This window comes from Culex quinquefasciatus, chromosome 1 (assembly GCF_015732765.1).
Source record: "Culex quinquefasciatus strain JHB chromosome 1, VPISU_Cqui_1.0_pri_paternal, whole genome shotgun sequence".
Classification (NCBI taxonomy): Eukaryota; Metazoa; Arthropoda; class Insecta; order Diptera; family Culicidae; genus Culex; species Culex quinquefasciatus.
Window position 1 is genome coordinate 121,314,724 of NC_051861.1, and position 22,768 is coordinate 121,337,491.

Genomic DNA, 22,768 nt, shown 5'->3' on the forward strand with positions numbered 1-22,768 from the left:
TGAGGATATGATATCTGATTAGGGTGGCTCAAATTAATTACCAAATAAAAAGATTAAAGATTTTATTCGTTAGAAAATGTATTTTAACATATGATTATTTCTCTACGTTTTCGTAAATCGACTTTTATTTGTGTTTTTTTTTAAAGGTTAAAACTTTCCATGCATTTACTGTGTTTAAGGGTGCCATCAGGGTAGGTAAACCATCACCATCGCACTATCATTGATGCATATTTCGGTGCGTTCCTCGTCTCTTAAAATTTCTCTTCTCTCTCGCAGCCGAGTGATGGTCGGCTTGCTATCGCGAATATCGAAAGCCCATCACATCGACGAGAAATACCCTCTCGCTGGCTCCGATGAAACTATCGTTCCAACCGGAGAGGCACGCACACGAAATTGCTGTGTACATACACTGGAGCTCACGCACACAAATGAACTCATTTCTACAGGGCTTACGGGCGAGAGAATTTCACGATAGCTCTTTCTCTTGCTTTTTGAGCGAGGGGACTGGCTGTGTGAGAGATTTTTTTCCGTCTTACGCATCGGTTTGTTCGTTGCTCGCTATTTCATCGGCGTCGTTTTCGCTTCGCTCTCTTGATGCAGTTTTGGGAGAACGCCAAAAATTGTATGATTTGAGCGAGGGACAATATCTAAAAGCCCTCGCCATCGGCGAGGAAGCGAGTAAATACCATCCCTGGGTGCCATTTTGCATCATTAGTTGTTCCATACAAAGCTTCATACAATTTTGCCCATACAAAATGGGAATGTGAATAAACATTATGCATTTTCTTATCGATTTAGCGTCTTAAAAAAGTGGTAGGTTATGATTTGAGCCCTTAAAAATAGTTTCAGGAAAAAATGCACACTTTAGAAATTGATATTAGAAGTTGATTGAAGTTAATTTCCCAAAACTCTTATTTTATTTCTTAAAATTTGTTATATTTGTTGGGAAACATCTTTGACGAAATTTTACGATTTACGAAAACGTAGAGAAATAATAAAATCTTTAATCTTTTTTTTCTAATTAATTATGAGCCACCCTAATCAGATATCATATCCTCAGCTGCTTTACTATTTAAAACAGGTTTAATTTAAGTTTTAAATGTTTTTTTTTATTTTTCTTTCTATGCGAACATATCTTATAACTCTTACGAATATGAACCACCCTAGTTCATCTAAGGCCACCCTAGTTGCCATAAAAATTAGGTTCGACCACGTTTGTCCACAAATCAATTTTACCTGCATTTGAGCTCACTAAGAGCAGTTTTGATACTGATTAATGCGATATTCATGTAAATTTCCTCATAGAGCATGGTACAAAATCTCATAAAATGACCATTTTTAAATCGCTGTAACTTGGGTTTAAGAAAAACCCTTTTGAGATGTTATATTCATATTAAAGAAGAAGTTTTGAGCTTTCAGATGCACCGCGGAGCGTATTTTTTTGTGTCCCCCTCGAAAAGATACAAACATTTGAAAAAGGCCTATTAAAAACATTTAAAACGCTGTAACTTTTTACCAAAATGACCTAGCGACTTCGTTGACATTTCAAAAGACGCGTATTTTTATGGTCTAAATATGTCCCGAAGACACCAAAATTGCCAAAAATAATACAAAAAAGATACGCAATAAAAACACTTTTTTGGTGGGCCACCCTACTGCTTTTCATATAAAATGCTGTAGAATGATCAGATTAAGAGATAGAGATTTGGTGTCTTCGACAAAGTTGTTTGAAATGGCTAGTACTACAATACTGTTGAAGAAAGTATACCTCTATCTTATCTAGAAGCGAAGATAGTTTTTGAAAATATTAGTAATTGTTGGACCACCCTAATATCGTTTTGACCAAAAGATGTAGAATTTCATTTTTAACAAATGCTTCTTGGACACCGAAGCTCGAAAATGCATCCTTGAAGCGGAAATAAATTATTCCTGCTAAATTTGCGATTCCGACCACTGTGCGTTCCAGATTAGTTTTTCTTTCAGAAAACACGTCTTAAAAAAATTCAACCGAAATTTTACTTCATGAAAAAATACTAGACAAATATTTGAAACGAAAACGTAGTTCCACGTCAAAAACGCAAATCTATATTAAAAGATTTTTTGATACTTAATATTTAAAAAAAATCAGATTCACAAAACATAAACAAATATTTTTTTACAAAGATATATTCCTGAAAATTTAAAATTGCTTTAAAAAATATAAACAAAAAAACAAAACATCGTGACAGTAAAAACTTTTCGCATAATAGGTATAAAAAAAAAATGACTTTGTTTTATTTGTTCAATGCTAACTTTGTTTCATCTAGTTGCAAGCATTATTTAAAAAAAATCTGGAAAACAAGGTCTAAAGCAATTCAATCTTAAAAACGTAGTCCTACGTCAAATTTAGCAGAAAATTGCAATTTTTCATAAAATTTTGGCTATTTATGAATGACGGCAATTTCGCAGAAAAAGCACCAAAATTGATGAAATTCAACTAATTATTTTTTAAGTCTTAAAAACAATTTTCATTAAATTTTATTAATTTATCTTATCATACGAAATTAAAAAAAACTATTTTTTTTATAAAAATCAACAGTTTGAAATTTGTACCGTAGCTTCACAATAAATTCAATGATTCAACTATTAAAATAGTTGTAGATTATTTCTGAATATATTGGTAAAAGAACGTAAACCCAAATATTTGGTAAATTAATTCTTTGAGAACACATTAAACTAACAGGAATGAATTTGTTTGAATAATAAAAAAACTTGTTATGCAAAGTTAACATACGGAGTCCTACGTCAAATCATACAAAAATTTTAATTTGCAACAAAAGCAAAAATATTTTTAAAATGTTTAGTTACGCTCAAAATTTTCATAATCATAGAACAAAAAACGCCAAATACCAATCACTTTAATCAAGCATAGTTCTACGTCATTCCAAGGTTTCAATTTTGGTCAAATACCAATCACCAAAATAAAGCGAAGTTTTACGCGCATTCCAAGGTTTACATTTTGCTAGACAATAAATACCTAGCAAGTTTTCAGATCGCAAAACTTAGAACATACCTTTTGGAATTTCGTTTTAAACATAAAATTCAAAGATTGAAATTCGTTACGTAGCCCTACGTCATTACTCCGGTATGGTTATTGAACTCACGTCCCCTGAATTGGACAGGATTCCCAGTGAGATTATCACCTTTTAACGTTAAAATACTCTAATGAGACGTAGGACTACGCAATTTTATTGTGAATTTAATCCAATAAAAGAAATATTAGAAAATATGAAATCGCATTAGCTGGTTGTATTATTCTGAGACATTAAACATTTGTTTAACGCATTTAAACAATCTAAATGTCTTCAAAAAATTTGAGTTTGCACTCAACCTTCGACGAATACAGACGACATTCGCCCAAAATTCTTTTTTTTTTTTTTAACTCAGTTTTTCCGTGCCCACTATCCGGCCCAACAAAACACTAAAACCCCAAACACAAAATTAAATCGTGCCGTGCCCACCTGTGCAACTCCCACGTTACAACTTTACCACGTGGGCACACACCCTAACCCCCTTTCAAAAGGGTTCTCGCACACAACACACTACTCACTTGTTTTGCTGTTTTTGTGAGTTTCGAGGGTTAGCTCAACCTTAATTCGTTGTTTTTGTTTTTTTTTTTGTGTGAGCTGTCGACGCGTCATCTTGGGTGTGCCCCGGTGGTGCTCGTAAAAACAGAAGTTCCACTTTAGTTTAAGGGATTTGTGCCCCAAAAAAGCTTTTCATCAGGGGAAAAGAGAGGTGGAGACGCACGGTACTTAACCGTAAAATCACACAAATGAAACCCTGTCAAAAGCAGTCCGGAAATTGCCACAATTAGGCAACTCTTAATTCGAATGCCTTCCGGGTGATGACCGGCACAGACCGGATTGCGTCTTCACCTTTTCGGCTGAACGGTCTTGGGGGAAGACGTCATTGTCGTCGTTTGAGTGTTTTTTGGGGGTGGGGTTAAGGCTTTCTCCTAAATGGCAGCTATTAATGATAGTTTCCTGGTAGTTTCCGTCCGGCTCGGACTAAAGCGAGCTTTCGACTGTGTTCCCCAGCATGGTTCTTCCAATTCAAGTGGATGTTGGTGGGAATGTTAGAGTTATCATCAGAACATAAAAAAAAATTGTTTCATTTTAAGTATATAACACTTAATGTTTACGTCTATTAAATAAAATCAGGAGAAATCTCTTAGTATTTATACATACTGACAATTCCTATGATTTTTTTCGATTCAAACTGTAGATTTGACGTTGAACAGCTTAATTTTAAATTCTAATCGAATTTTAAAAAGATATTTTTGTTACGATTTTATTTACATAGTCGTTATTTTTATTGAACAATTTATCACGTTCTATTTTTGATAACTAGGTTTGACATTTCAAGTAAAAAATCTTCAATATTTTAGAGACAAAATAATAAATTTTCAAATATAATTCAAAATTATCACCTTCTTAGTTAACCATAAATTTTTTAGGTTTCTAATTGGCATCATGCTTAGTTTTTTTTTTGATTTCAAACGTAGAACTACGTTCAATTTAGTTTTAATATGAACAAAAAAAAAATGGATTATTTTTATTTTGCAAACATATCATGGATCTTTTCTTTGTGTTTTTTTATTTTACTATACTTTTTTTTCATTAACTAAATTTCTCTGAACTCTAAATTAGAATCGTAGCTGTTTATACTTGAAAACAATTTACAAAAAATCCACTTTGTGACCTTGTAAGAATGAGGTTTAATTTTTGACGCGGAACTACGTTTTTAAAATAATGTATCTTCATTTTTTTCTTTTTTTCACATCTTTCTTTCTGAAAGTAGGTTTCATTTCGTAACGTAGGACTAGTTTTATCATCAAAAGCATCTTTGATTTTTTACCCTTAGAAACATATATATTGAAGTGGGACTACGCTCAAGTTAATAACAATAAACTTATGTTTTGATGTTTTACTAATTCAATTGTGATTTTGTTCTGAGAATATTTTCAGGTTGGTTTTGTCTATTTTGATTTTTACGCTGAAATTATTTTTTTGCTTAGGCCGTTGCAAATATTTTTCTAAGATTTAACAAGCCAGAATTTGAACATTCTTAATAAAAAGTTTTTGGAAACGATTTATACAATAGTAAACTTATATTGTAATGAAAAACGATGTTTTTTTGCACAATATCTTTTAGAAGTGCGTAAATTCACTAAATTTTAATGGCCAAAATAAACGAAGAAAGATGCATTTAAATTACTAAAAGCAAATTTATGTTGAAATTTTTAAGTATTATCCAAAATATATTGTTCAATTACTTTTTTCGACCTAAAACAGTTACAAACAATTAAAAATTTTATGAAGTTTGCTCTTTTTAAATTGATGTTAATTTTAAGAGGAGGGATTACGTTGTGAAGTTTTTGGGAAAATCCTTCATAAGTAAATCACAGAATAAAAAGCCCATTCATATTTTTAAATCTAGAAGGACACAGGACTACGTTTTGGGATATATTTTATATTTTTTAAACATGTTTTATTTTATTTTGAAGTATGTTTCCAATAAGAAAAAATAAATAAATCTAAATTCTTATGATTTAATTTCGAAGATACCATATCACAGTAACGTAGTCCTAATTTTTAAAACTTAAATGTGTTGACGTAGGACTACGTTACTTTAGAATGTTATCTTCTGATTCACTAGAATTTAGATAAAAAAAATTTAAAATTGATATTTGATTGGTTAAGAATTTTGTGTGTTTTGTATGTTTAATTTTCGTTGAACTTTTAAAACTAACTTTAATTCGAACTTGTTTCTGTTTTCGAGCAAGGAAACACTATTTATGAAAAATTAATATGGTTATTATTTGACGAGGGATTACGTTTCTAAGCGAAGCACTTTTATAATTTAAAGTTATGCATGATTTTGAACAAGAATCTACCACAATTTTTTTTAAATGTATTGGTTATTGTTAAGTTTTTTTTTGTGCTTAAAGGTAAATAGAAAGCGTAGTCCGCCGTCGAAAAATGTGCAATCGCCGTTTTTTTTTTTTGAGACCAAATATTCTCAGGTATTCTTGATATTTTAGTTGGGAAACGTAATTTGAAAATTGAAAAAGGATTACAAAACGTAGCTCCACGTTACAAAGTACTGTTGCCCAGTTTATTTTTGGTGTTTTTTTCAATTAAATTTTAAATTGTATGACACATCTGAAAAATTTTATACTTAAGGGTGCACACGAACCAAGGCCTGTAACAAGCTGGTTGTAGAAAAAGTCAACTTTTGAAGTTTTCGTAACGTAGGACTACGATTTCATTTTTAAAAAAAATGATTTTTATGTTACAGTTTTGCTTTGTACAAATCATAATTCTTTGTTTGATTTCCAAAATAAGGTTAAATTTTTTGACGAGGTTACTCATTTCTCTTTGATTAAGGTTTGATTTGAGATTTCTTTGGGCAAATCGCAATAACCAGGGTCACCCTGTCGCGTCTTGCAAAAAAAACTGCCGGAAGGCATCAGATTAATAGCAGCCGGTTAGTAGAGCGACCAGATTAAGGGGGCAGTTCGTTAGAGAGGTAGAGAGTTGTACAAACGGAGCTGCCGAGGCGTGTAAGTGAATTTTATCTGGACGGCGGGGGTGACTTCCTTTTCACGAAATGCCCAAATTCAAGAACAGTGAAAGTAAATCCACCCCGTTCATGGTTTCTCGCGTTAGTCGGCAGCGACAAATTGGTCTTGTTATGTTTTAATTAAATGTAATTGGTACATATATATAAACTAAAGCAAGAAAAAGAACAAGTTGGCGCAAAATTGCGCGATATAAGCGATTACCAGAGACAAATCCATTTCGACTTTTGGCTGCTGCCGGCTGGGGAACTTTTCGTATTGCGAGAACACACACGCTAATGGAAAATGGGCTACAATTTGGTCAATTGCTGGTTCACCCCCCGGGGACTAATTGGTGAGTGAGGTTTTTCTTTGTTGGTCTTCTTATTGCAGAAGAGCAATCTGGAAACTTTTTGGCAGAGTTGCATGCGATAAGGCTGGTCATTGGGCTGGAATTTGGGCGGACAATGAAAAAACTTTTATTTAATTGATAATGAGGAAAATTTATTTAAATTTACAATGCATAATTTTTTTATTAGTTAGACGAAAGAACCAAAACAAGTCGTAGTCCAACGTCATTAATTGTTAGATGAGAATTAAAAAATATTGATGATTTTGTGAATTTGTGAATTTGTGAATTTGTGAATTTGTGAATTTGTGAATTTGTGAATTTGTGAATTTGTGAATTTGTGAATTTGTGAATTTGTGAATTTGTGAATTTGTGAATTTGTGAATTTGTGAATTTGTGAATTTGTGAATTTGTGAATTTGTGAATTTGTGAATTTGTGAATTTGTGAATTTGTGAATTTTTGAATTTGTGTTTTTGTGTTTTTGTGAATTTGTGAATTTGTGAATTTGTGAATTTGTGAATTTGTGAATTTGTGAATTTGTGAATTTGTGAATTTGTGAATTTGTGAATTTGTGAATTTGTGAATTTGTGAATTTGTGAATTTGTGAATTTGTGAATTTGTGAATTTGTGAATTTGTGAATTTGTGAATTTGTGAATTTGTGAATTTGTGAATTTGTGAATTTGTGAGTTTGTAAGTTTTTGATTTGTGTGGTTTTGCAGCTTAAAAAATCGTTTTCAACACACTATTTTCAATTTCTCAAAAGACCTAACCTCAAAGCGTGTCGCTGGCACTGACTGTCTTCCGTTTTCTCATCGTACGACAAGACCAAAGCCAGAACCAAGCCAAACCACTTGCTCCAAGGAGCATGTGTACCCGTAATGTAAGCTGACATAAACAACAGAAACACACACACCGACAACTACATTCAGGGTTGTCTGTTTTCGCCATCGAACAGCATCAGCAACTATGTATCATGTGTGTGTGACTTTGTGTGATTGTGTGTTCACTCATCACATGGTAGTGTGTTACAGTTTTGGATGAGTGCCTTTGCTGTCACTGTGGGAAGAGCAAAAATGTGGAAAAATTAAGGGTTGACACAACTATTTGGGCATGACGTTCGAGGAGACTTTCTGGCATTTGCGACGAGTCATTTGTTAAGAAAAGTGTTTTGATTTATTTGTTTGAAATTACAGCATGAAACAGCTGCAAAACCTGCCATAAATTGACATCATTCGAAATTAAAACAATAAACAATTTTGCATGCCATAACTCAAACCCAAAATCTCAGCAGAACACACAATAAAACAAGCCAAGACGAAGAAGGTCTTTCCCAAATTGAAAATTCCCCAAAGGGTCAACCAATAAAAGCAAGTGTCCAAGACAATGCATTCTAGTTTGGCCCTCTTACACAAACACAAATTGTTCTTCCCTCCACTGTGTGTGGTTTTGTGTGTGTGTTCGCATCCGGCACCGAAAGTCACATAATTTCAGCCTCGACACAATTTACGACCGCACAGCTGTTGTCGCAACACAACAACAACAACAAGCCCATTGTTCTCCCCTCCTTTATAGTTTTGCTGATATCTCACTCTGGAATCATTTGCTCTCTCTCTCTTTCTCTTTCAACTGCTTCACTTTTGCACTTTTCTTCTCGGAGTCTTGGGGGGAGGTCAAGAAAAGGAGCTTCTGCCTATTGCGACAATAGTTTTGTTATTGTTTTCTTTTTTCTCTTCAAACGAAATTCCCGAGAGCAATACATCACCCCTCATTGTTGGCTTGAAATTGTTCCAAAAATTTAAATGAATATTTCTCGCCGAATAAATAATGTCAGCGTTCGTTCCGTTTCGTTTCTGGGCCGAAAAGTTGCTCTTTTTCCCCCCTCCACAAGAAGAAAGAGCAGGAACGCCTCTTGTGCAATTAACTTGCTTGTTTTGGGGAGTGCGGAAATTGTGTCTGGAAATTGAGTGGAGTTTGAAGTTGAGGAAAAGGGGGGGTTGAGGGCAATTCCCAAGTCCATTTGTTGCCTTCTATATTTTCTCTAAAAATTTCTCCGAACTAGAATGTCAGACGAAGGCCTAACGACTTTGCAAATGAGGAACGTGATCACTTCCTCTAAAAGGGGTTTCTTAAAAGGGATGGGTTTGAGGAAGGAGGAAAAAATGATGAGATTTTTCGATGTTCAGCATTATTCTAGTGGATCCCCAGAGGCCGGAATGTTGTTCAATTTAATTTGAAGGTTATTATCTACCCATTTAAGACTTAAAATTAAAATTTCATTCTCAAAACGTTAATAAACATAAATTTATTAATGTTCAAGAATAAATCAGAAAGAAAAAATGATTTAATAAAAAAAAATAACCTTCATTTAACTGAAATTTGCAGATAATTCAGAACATCTTCGAATATGCAACTATATTTCAATATTAAAGTCAGATATTAAATTTTAACGCAGAACTTTGTGGTAAACCGAAATATGTACAACGGTGGACCAATATGAAAGTTGATATTTTTTAAAAACACTCACAATTAAAATTAATAAACATTTTCCTCGAACTGATTTTTCCGTAGTTTCTATTACCCAACAATATTCTTTGTCATGCTGGTCATGTTTGTAAAATAACCTCCTGTACTTTTTTACTCTATTATTTTACTGTTGAATGTTTCCAATTTTATTACTGTCTCTTTTTCCATTTTGATTAATAGTCTCATTTTCTCAATTTAGTCCAGTTCAGTAAATTTAAAAAAAAATTCAATTCAAAATTGTTATTTTATTCCTCAGTTTTCGATTTAAAATTAAAAAATCATTTGAAAATTGAACAATTTTTTTTTAAATTAAGAAAGTTAAAGCAAATTAAAAAAGGTTAGGCAAATGGCAGAAAATTGCGGAAAAAGCCTCAAATTTTTGCTTTTTTCTTCGATTTTAATAAACCTGATTTTTTTTTTAATTCAAATCAAATCTGTCAAGTTTTCGTAAATTTTTATCAGTTTTCCTTAAATTACTTCGACCTCCTTAATTTTTTTAAATTTTTCTTTAATTTTGTTCAAAGATTCTTGAATTGTTGTCAATTTTCTTGCTTTTTTCAATTTATTTTATTTTATTCAATAGAAGGGATTTGAAAAAAATTCAAAGAAAGATAAGAAAGTTAACGAAGACTGATAAAAATTGACGAAAAGTTGACAGACTTCAATTCAAAAAAAAAAATTACATTCTTTTACTTTCTTATTTTTTTTTTATTTTCTTAAATTTCCTTCAACTTTTTTATTTTTTCAAAGTTTTTTCTAATTTTCATAAGTTTTCTTAAAATTTCTTCAATTTTCTTCAATTTTCTTAAATTTTCTTCAATTTTCTTCAATTTTCTCCAATTTTCTTCAATTTTCTTCAATTTTCTTCAATTTTTTTCTATTTTCTTCAATTTTCTTCAATTTTCTTCAATTTTCTTCAATTTTCTTAAATTCTCTTCAATTCAAAAACTAATGGGATAAATTAATGTTTTTAGGCTTTTGTCATCTTTTGTGGGGCGAAGGGTCTGCAAGTGACGTCAGATAGTTTGCAGTGGTTTAATGAGTTGGTTTTGTCTTGAATTTTGGATTATATTTATGTCTAAAATTTTTATTTTTTTACCATTTCGTCAATTTTGTCAATTTTGTCAATTTTGTCAATTTTGTCAATTTTGTCAATTTTGTCAATTTTGTCAATTTTGACAATTTTGTCAATTTTGTCAATTTTGTCAATTTTGTCAATTTTGTCAATTTTGTCAATTTTGTCAATTTTGTCAATTTTGTCAATTTTTTCAATTTTGTCAATTTTGTCAATTTTGTCAATTTTGTCAATTTTGTCAATTTTGTCAATTTTGTCAATTTTGTCAATTTTGTCAATTTTGTCAATTTTGTCAATTTTGTCAATTTTGTCAATTTTGACAATTTTGTCAATTTTGTCAATTTTGTCAATTTTGACAATTTTGTCAATTTTGTCAATTTTGTCAATTTTGTCAATTTTGTCAATTTTGTCAATTTTGTCAATTTTGTCAATTTTGTCAATTTTGTCAATTTTGTCAATTTTGTCAATTTTGTCAATTTTGTCAATTTTGTCAATTTTGTCAATTTTGTCAATTTTGTCAATTTTGTCCATTTTGTCAATTTTGTCAATTTTGTCAATTTTGACAATTTTGACAATTTTGTCAATTTTGTCAATTTTGTCAATTTTGTCAATTTTGTCAATTTTGTCAATTTTGTCAATTTTGTCAATTTTGTCAATTTTGTCAATTTTGTCAATTTTGTCAATTTTGTCAATTTTGTCAATTTTTTCATCTTTTTCAATTTGGTCAATTTTGTCAATTTTGTCAATTTTGTAAATTTTGTCAATTTTTTCATCTTTTTCAATTTGGTCAATTTTGTCAATTTTGTAAATTTTGTCAATTTTTTCATCTTTTTTAAATTGGTCAATTTTGTCAATTTTGTCAATTTTGTCAATTTTGTCAATTTTGTCAATTTTGTCAATTTTGTCAATTTTGTCAATTTTGTCAATTTTGTCAATTTTGTCAATTTTGTCAATTTTGTCAATTTTGTCAATTTTGTCAATTTTGTCAAATTGACAAAGCTGACAATTTGTCAGTTTTGTCAATTTTGAAGTAATTTTGTGTGATTTTTTGTTTATTTTTGTGTTTTTTTTAATTTTGTGTGATTTTGTAGGATTTTGTCCATTTTTTATATTTTGTTTTGAGGATTTTGCGTTTTTAGTTTGTGATGTTGGGGTTTGAGTTTTGGTTTTTGGGTTTTAGGTTTTGGGGTGTGGGTTTTGAGTTTTGAGTTTAGTGCAACATTTTGAAATTTGAACAAATTTGAAATTATTAAAACAAAAATTCATATGGACACCGCAAATCAGATTCACAAACAATTAAAAAATACAATGAAAATGTGGATAATTCAATTCAATAAATTCACGTATCTGGTAATCTCTCCCGAAATGAAATCCAGTCGCCAACCCACATCTTTTTTGTGCAACGTCCAGCAAAAGAAAAACTGCCCACGAAACCATTCTTCGCATCTGCAGCAGATTAACCCACCGGAGCGAACACCTTCTAGATATGTTTGTTTGCGGGCAGTGTGGCCAGCTTGCCAAAATTTTCCCCCCGAAAGCCACATTTTTGCAACTGTTACCAACCAGATATTTACAACACAGTTTTCTCCTTACAATAACCCAACGCTGCTGGTCAGCGCATACATCCAGGGGCGCAATAATGGAAACGCCGAAAGGTATGCAATGCTGCAGCAGCGGCAGCTCTCAACAAAAAGAGCATTTTGCATCGAAGAAAATAAATCGCTGTTGGACGACAAAATTCTTTCGTTTTTTTTTTCGTTCTTCACAATTTAAAGTTTTGCGCTCATCGAACGTCTACCAGGTTGGCGCGGTGCCAAAGTCGCCATTCGGGCGCACGCTTTGACGCAAGTTGCACCCCAAAAGTATACTTTTGGGAGTGAGAATGCAGAAATGAGGGGGAATTCAAGGAAACAGGATCAGAAAGTTGGTTTGCACTGATGAAACCTTATTTTATTGCTGAAAATTATAGAAAATTTGCATAAAAACCATTTTCTTAAATAACCTTGATTTCAAATTCCACTTTTTTATATATTTTTTTAAATAATTTTATCAGTGTCCACACTGGACAATGTCCTTCTATGCTCTTACGAGATTCAAAAATATGCTCCTATGCAAAATTTCCTGCTTTCCAGTCATTGGAATGCAATTGCTGCTGCAGCAGCAGCATCCCTTCTCATTTCCTCAAAAATTCCATTGTTGCCAGTTTTGCCCCCCTTTCTGCTTGTGGAGGCCCAAAAACTTTTACAATTTCAAAAAGACATCTTTCCTCGCGAGCCCTGGCGCATACGTTTTGGACAGGAATTTCCTAATTTATTGATTGTTGAGCTTTTCCGACTGTCACACCGAGGTACAAATCGAACGAGGAACGGGACGGAATTCTTTCGAGAATAATTTTCGTGCAAATTTATTCGAATGGCCAAAGTCGTCTGTCGTGCCGATGTGGAAACAGATGGCATCACCACCATCACGACTAGGCCCGAAAAGATGTGCGACCAATTGGAAAAGTTTTTGGAACGAGGCACGTTTGATGAGCAGTTTAATTTTATTAAAGTTTTGAAAATCTTTCTTGAAAATGACATCATTTTAAATATAAAAAAAATAAGTTTTGAATAAATAACAGGAAATGGAACAAAACGTCAACAAAATCAACACAATCAACAAAATCATCAAAATCAACAGAATTAACAAAATCACACAAAATCACACAAAATTACACAAAATCACACAAAATCACACAAAGCACACAAAATCACACAAAATCACACAAAATCACACAACACACAAAATCACACAAAATCACACAAAATCACACAAAATCACACAAAATCACACAAAATCACACAAAATCACACAAAATCACACAAAATCACACAAAGCACACAAAATCACACAAAATCACACAAAATCACACAACACACAAAATCACTCAAAATCACACAAAATCACACAAAATCACACAAAATCACACAAAATCACACAAAATCACACAAAATCACACAAAATCACACAAAATCACACAAAGCACACAAAATCACACAAAATCACACAACACACAAAATCACACAAAATCACACAAAATCACACAAAATTACACAAAATCACACAAAATTACACAAAATTACACAAAATCACACAAAATCACACAAAATTACACAACATCACTCAAAATCACACAAAATCACACAAAATCACACAAAGCACACAAAATCACACAAAATCACACAAAATCACACAACACACAAAATCACACAAAATCACACAAAATCACACAAAATTACACAAAATCACACAAAATTACACAAAATTACACAAAATCACACAAAATCACACAAAATTACACAACATCACTCAAAATCACACAAAATCACACAAAATCACACAAAATCACACAACACACAAAATCACACAAAATCACACAAAATCACACAAAATTACACAAAATCACACAAAATTACACAAAATTACACAAAATCACACAAAATCACACAAAATTACACAACATCACTCAAAATCACACAAAATCACACAAAATCACACAAAGCACACAAAATCACACAAAATCACACAAAATCACACAACACACAAAATCACACAAAATCACACAAAATTACACAAAATCACACAAAATTACACAAAATTACACAAAATCACACAAAATCACACAAAATTACACAACATCACTCAAAATCACACAAAATCACACAAAATCACACAAAGCACACAAAATCACACAAAATCACACAAAATCACACAAAGCACACAAAATCACACAAAATCACACAAAATCACACAACACACAAAATCACACAAAATCACACAAAATCACACAAAATTACACAAAATCACACAAAATTACACAAAATTACACAAAATCACACAAAATCACACAAAATTACACAACATCACTCAAAATCACACAAAATTACACAAAATCACACAAAATCACACAAAGCACACAAAATCACACAAAATCACACAAAATCACACAAAATTACACAACATCACTCAAAATCACACAAAATCACACAAAATCACACAAAGCACACAAAATCACACAAAATCACACAAAATCACACAACACACAAAATCACACAAAATCACACAAAATCACACAAAATTACACAAAATCACACAAAATTACACAAAATTACACAAAATCACACAAAATCACACAAAATTACACAACATCACTCAAAATCACACAAAATTACACAAAATCACACAAAATCACACAAAGCACACAAAATCACACAAAATCACACAAAATCACACAACACACAAAATCACTCAAAATCACACAAAATCACACAAAATCACACAAAATCACACAAAATCACACAAAATCACACAAAATCACACAAAATCACACAAAGCACACAAAATCACACAAAATCACACAAAATCACACAACACACAAAATCACACAAAATCACACAAAATCACACAAAATTACACAAAATCACACAAAATTACACAAAATTACACAAAATCACACAAAATCACACAAAATTACACAACATCACTCAAAATCACACAAAATCACACAAAATCACACAACACACAAAATCACACAAAATCACACAACACACAAAATCACACAAAATCACACAAAATCACACAAAATTACACAAAATCACACAAAATTACACAAAATTACACAAAATTACACAAAATCACACAAAATCACACAAAATTACACAACATCACTCAAAATCACACAAAATCACACAAAATCACACAAAATCACACAACACACAAAATCACACAAAATCACACAAAATCACACAAAATTACACAAAATCACACAAAATTACACAAAATTACACAAAATCACACAAAATCACACAAAATTACACAACATCACTCAAAATCACACAAAATCACACAAAATCACACAACACACAAAATCACACAAAATCACACAACACACAAAATCACACAAAATCACACAAAATCACACAAAATTACACAAAATCACACAAAATTACACAAAATTACACAAAATTACACAAAATCACACAAAATCACACAAAATTACACAACATCACTCAAAATCACACAAAATCACACAAAATCACACAAAGCACACAAAATCACACAAAATCACACAAAATCACACAACACACAAAATCACACAAAATCACACAAAATCACACAAAATTACACAAAATCACACAAAATCACACAAAATTACACAACATCACTCAAAATCACACAAAATTACACAAAATCACACAAAATCACACAAAGCACACAAAATCACACAAAATCACACAAAATCACACAACACACAAAATCACTCAAAATCACACAAAATCACACAAAATCACACAAAATCACACAAAATCACACAAAATCACACAAAGCACACAAAATCACACAAAATCACACAAAATCACACAACACACAAAATCACACAAAATCACACAAAATCACACAAAATTACACAAAATTACACAAAATCACACAAAATTACACAAAATTACACAAAATCACACAAAATTACACAAAATTACACAAAATCACACAAAATCACACAAAATTACACAACATCACTCAAAATCACACAAAATCACACAAAATCACACAAAGCACACAAAATCACACAAAATCACACAAAATCACACAACACACAAAATCACACAAAATCACACAAAATCACACAAAATTACACAAAATCACACAAAATTACACAAAATTACACAAAATCACACAAAATCACACAAAATTACACAACATCACTCAAAATCACACAAAATCACACAAAATCACACAAAATCACACAACACACAAAATCACACAAAATCACACAAAATCACACAAAATTACACAAAATCACACAAAATTACACAAAATTACACAAAATCACACAAAATCACACAAAATTACACAACATCACTCAAAATCACACAAAATCACACAAAATCACACAAAGCACACAAAATCACACAAAATCACACAAAATCACACAACACACAAAATCACACAAAATCACACAAAATCACACAAAATTACACAAAATCACACAAAATTACACAAAATTACACAAAATCACACAAAATCACACAAAATTACACAACATCACTCAAAATCACACAAAATTACACAAAATCACACAAAATCACACAAAGCACACAAAATCACACAAAATCACACAAAATCACACAACACACAAAATCACTCAAAATCACACAAAATCACACAAAATCACACAAAATCACACAAAATCACACAAAATCACACAAAGCACACAAAATCACACAAAATCACACAAAATCACACAACACACAAAATCACACAAAATCACACAAAATCACACAAAATTACACAAAATCACACAAAATTACACAAAATTACACAAAATCACACAAAATCACACAAAATTACACAACATCACTCAAAATCACACAAAATCACACAAAATCACACAAAATTACACAAAATCACACAAAATCACAAAAAATTGCATAAAATTACACAAAATCATTAACATCAACAAAATCACACAAAATCACGCAAAACACACAAAATCAAACAAAATCACACAAAATTGACTAAATGGACAAAATTGACAAAATTGACAAAATTGACAAAATTGACCAAATTGACAAAATTGACAAAATTGACAAAATTGACAAAATTGACGAAATGGAAAAAAAATAAAAAAATTTTAGACATAAATATAATCCAAAATTCAAGACAAAACCAACTCATTAAACCACTGCAAACTAGCTGACGTCACTTGCAGACCCTTCGCCCCACAAAAGACGACAAAAACCTAAAAACATTAATTAATCCCATCAGTTTTTGCTAGTGCCCCACACCGGTCAACTCACTTGACTTCTTCAACGCCCGATTTTTCGTCCCCAGCAAAACTCCCGCAAAAACTTTACGAGCTGCCGAAAACTATATAGGAAAAAGAACCGAGCAAACTCCAGCTCCAGCTCAAAGCTCTGCCCCTGTCAGTTGACAGCTCGTAGCGCTCCGCCTAATTATTTGACCAAACTATAATACGTCCAACTTTTCAGCACCCCTCCTCTCTGCCCAAAATAGAAGCAAAAACCCAATTTTCCCCGCAGAAAAACACACACACACACGTTAAACGAAACATAACCCAGAATTAATTTCGGTTTAATTTCCTTAATTGCCATTCACACTGCTGGGTCGAGATGACGTGACCGGCACGCGCCGCAGTCCCACAAAAGTTGTCACAACCCAAAAAAAAACAAACAAAACAAAACCGAGTTGTCAACCCCTTTGGAAAAAGGTGGATTAGCACCTTGTCCCTTTGTCGTACTTTTGGTCACCTGGATTTCGTTATGGAAAAAAAATCGAGTTTCTTTTTGGCTTCAAAAATTAAGGAAGCTCATTATTTATGATAATTTTTGGGCTTAACATTGTTTTTAAATGTCACTTTTTTTTTCTCTCTTCTCACAGGAGTCACCATTCTGCTGTCACTCACTGTCTTCCTCAACATGGTGGCGGAAACGATGCCGGCCACCTCGGATGCTGTGCCTCTGTTAGGTAAGTTTCCGATCAAGAGTGTTGCTGCTTTTTTTTTAATTCGTCACTTGAGCAAAACAATGTAAATGGGCAAATTGTGGTTACATTAGAATTAAAAAATATTCAGATTATTACTTTTTTTTTTTTTGATAAATGTAACTAAAACTTAAAACCAAGCTTCCTAATCGTTTTCTATGATTATTTTTCTGCGTCAGTATTTGCCATTAAACTATTGCATTAAATTAAATTATAATTAACCCTCAAAATTAAACAGAGGGAAGTGTTTCTAAGAAGGCTTATTTTTTTATGTTTTGTGCATTCTTGGAGTGTTTTGAGCGCTTATAATTTGAATTTTCAATTTGCTGTGATTTTTTTTCGCTTTATTTTTTTATTATTTTTGTTCTTTTTTTCTATTTCCGTGTTTTTTACAATTTGAGTTTCGTGTTTAATGTTTTTCAAAGATTGTGTTCTTCTTTTTCTTTTCTTGAGTTTTTTTTTTGTGTTTTTTTTTTTTTTGCTTTCTGCGTTACTTTTTCATATTTAATTTAGTTATTTTGTGTGTGTGTATTTTATTGCGTTTCCTTTGTCTATTTTTGAAGTGTTTTCTGCGTTTCTTATTTTTTGATCGATTTATTTTGTTAATGTTTGTGCGGTTTTAATGCTATATATGTGTTTATTTTTGTTTGCGTTTGAAATTTTTTCTCTGTGATTTATTTTATGTGTTTTTTGCTTCTTTTTTCTGCGTTTCTTTTTAAGTGTTTGTTTGGTTTTACGTGATTCGTGTTTTCTTTGTCTGTATTTTTATTGGTTTTGTGTTGTTTTGCTCTTTGTTGTTGTGCTTTTTTGTGAATTCTGTTTTTTATTTATGTATTTTTTATGTGTTTTATGTGATGTGTGTTTTTAAAGCTTTGTTAAACTTTTTTACTATTTTTTTGTAATATAGGTAATATTATTTGTTTTTTTGTGCTTTAAAAGTTGTTTTTCCTGCGTTTAAAGAAAAATAAAATTTATTTAATTTTGAAGTGTATTTTCCCGTGATCTTCCCTTTTTTATCGCAGTTTTTATTATAATTTTTCAATTTCCGCGTTTTAGATTTTTTCGTGTTTAGATTTTTATGTTTTTTTTTATTGCTGTGTTTTTCTGTTTTTTTTTTTTGTTTTTTTTTTACATTATATGTGTTTTCTTCTTTTCTTAATCATTTTTAAATTTAGTTTTTTTGTGAATGTTTTTTTTCTTTTTGCTTCCCTTTTTGAAGTTTTTCTGTGTTTCTTATTTGTTTTGTTTGAAATATTTTTTCTCGTGTTTCTTTTATTTTTGTTTGAGTTTATTTGTGATTTATTGTATTACTTTTTTTTGTCTGTTTTGCCTTCCTCACCTTACTGAGGAAAGGCTATAAAATCACTCGAAAAATGAACTTCTTAATTCGACCTCGTAGACCCACCTTCACGTATACCTATCGACTCAGAATCATGTTCTGAGCAAATGTCTGTGTGGATGTGTGTAGGTAGGTGGACATAAAAATTGTCACTCGATTATCTCCGGACTGGATGAACGGATTTTGACCGTATCAGTCTCATTCGATCCATCTTGGGGTCCCATAGGTCTCTATTTAAAATCAGCAAGTTTAGTTAAGTACTTCAAAAGTTATGCTAAAAAAACGATTTTGGCGTATATCCGGAAGATTGTAAAAAGGGTGGTTTTTGCAAGAAACCCTATCATGTTATACATTTTCAGAAAGGTATTAAAAAGACCTTTCAAATGAGCCTAAACATCAAGGATTTGATATCCCTATCAAAAGTTATTAGCACTTAAGTGTTATTTATACACTTTTTGGAGGCCGGATCTCAGATATTTCAGTAAAAATTATGTCCATCATGTGACCCATCGTTAGTTAGATAATTGAAAGACCTTTCAAATGAGCCTAAAACATCAAGGATCTGACAACCCTATCAAAAGTTATTGGCACTTAAAAGTTATATATATACTTTCTGGAGGCCGGATCTGAGATATTGTGATAAAAATATTGTCTGAATCTTCCATGTAAACTTCTTGGCCACCACAGCCGGAACAGTGAAAAACCAGGATTGTTGTAGATAGGACGGAAAATAAGTTTTTATTTCGACTGTTCTTCAGTGAGAGTAAACACACAGTGAGCTCAGTCCATCTGCTTGCGTCAAACCCAATCAACTGTCAGAAAAAGTACCCGTCACAGAAAATGCCTTACTCTTGCCCACTGCTCTACCTGTCAACACTCCTCCACAAGAGTACAGCAACCTAACCTCTAAGCCTTTACTCAATTTAGCTTGTACAATTTCCCCACCTTCTCTGCAACTAACATCACTTTACCATCTTTCACTACGCAACATTCGTTCTTTCGGAAAACAACTTCAAATCCTTTAGCTACAATCGCGGTGACTGACACTAGATTCACCGTAAGTCCGGGAACATACTGCACATCCACCAGCTTAATTTCTCTTGCGTAGCCATTGGCATTCCGTGTGCGTAGATTGACCTCTCCTTTGCCAGCTGACTGCAACACTTGGCCGTCCGCAAACTTCACGATTGTAATCGGTGTTAGTTTAGCTTGTTCCAAAAGATCTCCACGACCAGTCATATGCACAGAAGCTCCTGAATCCAGATACCAATCCTCCGTTGTCTCCTCCTGTATCGCCGCCAAGCATATCTCTCCTCCAAAAGATCCACTCTCTCCCTCCACAGTAGCAGACAATGCTCTGTTCTGCTTTCCGCCAGACTTGGATCGTTCGTCTTCAGCTCGTACTTTCTTCAGCAAGTCACAATCTCGCATCAGGTGGTCGGGACTGCTACACGCGTAACACAGCCGGCTCGGTCCAGGGTACCGCTTGTCCTTCGCAGCACTTCGAACTACCATGGTCTTCTCCGACTCCGTCTCGACTTTGTTCTTCCGGCGGTCGTACTCCTCCATAAGCTTCGTCTTTACAAAATTCATCGAAAGAACTTCCATCCGACCATGAATCGACGACACGGTGCTGTCGAACGAATCGGGCAAATTTGCCAACACAAAACAAGCCTTGAGATCCTCGTCCATTCGAATGCCAACGTTACCCATTTTCTCGAAAAGCTCCTCCATGTTCAGCAAAAACTCCCGAACGTCACCTCCTTCAGGTAGCTCCATCTTCGAAAGCCGTTTGATCAGCGCCACCTTCCCGACCGAAGAATCCTTCACAAAGTAATTCCGCAGCATTTCCCAAGCTTCCTTTGCCGTAGCAGCTTGCTCAATCTCCCTCTGCAGCGCATCATCCACAAGGTACCCGATGGTTTGCAGTGCCAGATCGTCTTTGGCCGCCCACTCGGGAGATTTTTTCACCTCTGCCTTCGCATCGCCGACAACATAGCTCCAGAGTCCCTCCCGCGTCAAAAACTGTCTCGCGCGCCGCTTCCAGGTTTCATAGTTGTTGTAACTCAACCTCGTGAACCCGAATTTGGCACCTTCCATCCTTCCGGCAACTTCCTTCGTAAACTTCCAGCAATTTTCTTCGTCAACCCCCAACAACTTTCTTCTTCACCAAGCTCCACACTAAATCCTCCTTCTTCTACAACTTCCTGACGCCTGGGCCCATAACCTCTTGGCCACCACAGCGGGAACAGTGAAAAACCAGGATTGTTGTAGATAGGACAGAAAATAAGTTTTTATTTCGACTGTTCTTCAGCGAGAGTAAACACACAGTGAGCTCAGTCCATCTGCTTGCGTCAAACCCAATCAACTGTCAGAAAAAGTACCCGTCACAGAAAATGCCTTACTCTTGCCCACTGCTCTACCTGTCAACAAAACTTTCGTTGGATAGGTTTTTTTTTATCAGACCTTGCTGATGTGCCAGAAAAATTGAAGGTCTGCGAACCATATCAAAAGAAATCAGTAATAAAATTGATTTGTTAAACATGTTAAGGGAATGTTGCTATTTTTACTGAATGTATTGACTTTATGAATGTGAGGAAGGCACCAACCACCTAAAGGTGGATTAAGTAACGTTTTTTGTTTAAGTTGGTTTTTTGTTTTTTATCTATGTCTGCATTTTTATTGTTTTTGCGTTTTTTAGTGTTTTTGCCTTTCTTACTAAAGAAAGGTATAGGGTTTGCTTTTTTCTATTGTTTGTTGCTGTTTTGTCTGATTTCTGTTATTTTATTTATGTATTTTTTATGTTTTTATTGATTTTTTGATTTTTTTATTGTGCATGTGTATGTTTTTGTTGCTTTTGTATGTATTTTGGCTTTTCTATTTTTTATGATTGCTTTATTTGCAGTTTCTTAGTTATTTGTTTTTTTTCTGTTTCTTGAATGTTTATTTTTTGTTTTTTTTTTGTGTTTAATCATTGTGTTCTATACTACAGTTTTTTTTTGGTTTTTGGTGTCATTAGTTTTTTTGTGCTTTCTGCGTCTTTTCTCTTGATTTTTATTTTACTATTGGGCTTCATCCATAAAGTACGTCACGTAAAAATCAGCCAAAATTTACTCCCCCTCCCCCCCTTTGTCACGCTTTTCCTATACTTATAACTTGCAATGTCACACTTGCTCAGACCCCCCCTCCTCCCCTAGAGTGTGACATACTTTATGGACGACGCCTTGTAAGTGTTTTTTTTAATTTTTATTTTTTGGTGATTGTGTTTATTCCCTTGTTATTTTATTTGTTTTTTTTTTTGTGTTTTTGTATTTGCGTTTTTTTTTTGTTGTTGTGT

At 32.8% G+C, this 22,768-nt stretch overlaps 1 protein-coding gene across 1 annotated transcript in view; it reads left to right on the forward strand.

Annotated features, from left to right (window-relative positions):
- The window catches only part of LOC6051581 (neuronal acetylcholine receptor subunit alpha-7), a 388,913-nt gene that overhangs the window by 347,897 nt on the left and 18,248 nt on the right, over positions 1 to 22,768 (forward strand). Inside the window, exon 8 of the mRNA XM_038249413.1 lies at positions 17,991 to 18,077. Coding sequence (XP_038105341.1) covers positions 17,991 to 18,077 — 87 coding nt within the window. The remainder of the gene's footprint in view (positions 1 to 17,990; positions 18,078 to 22,768) is intronic.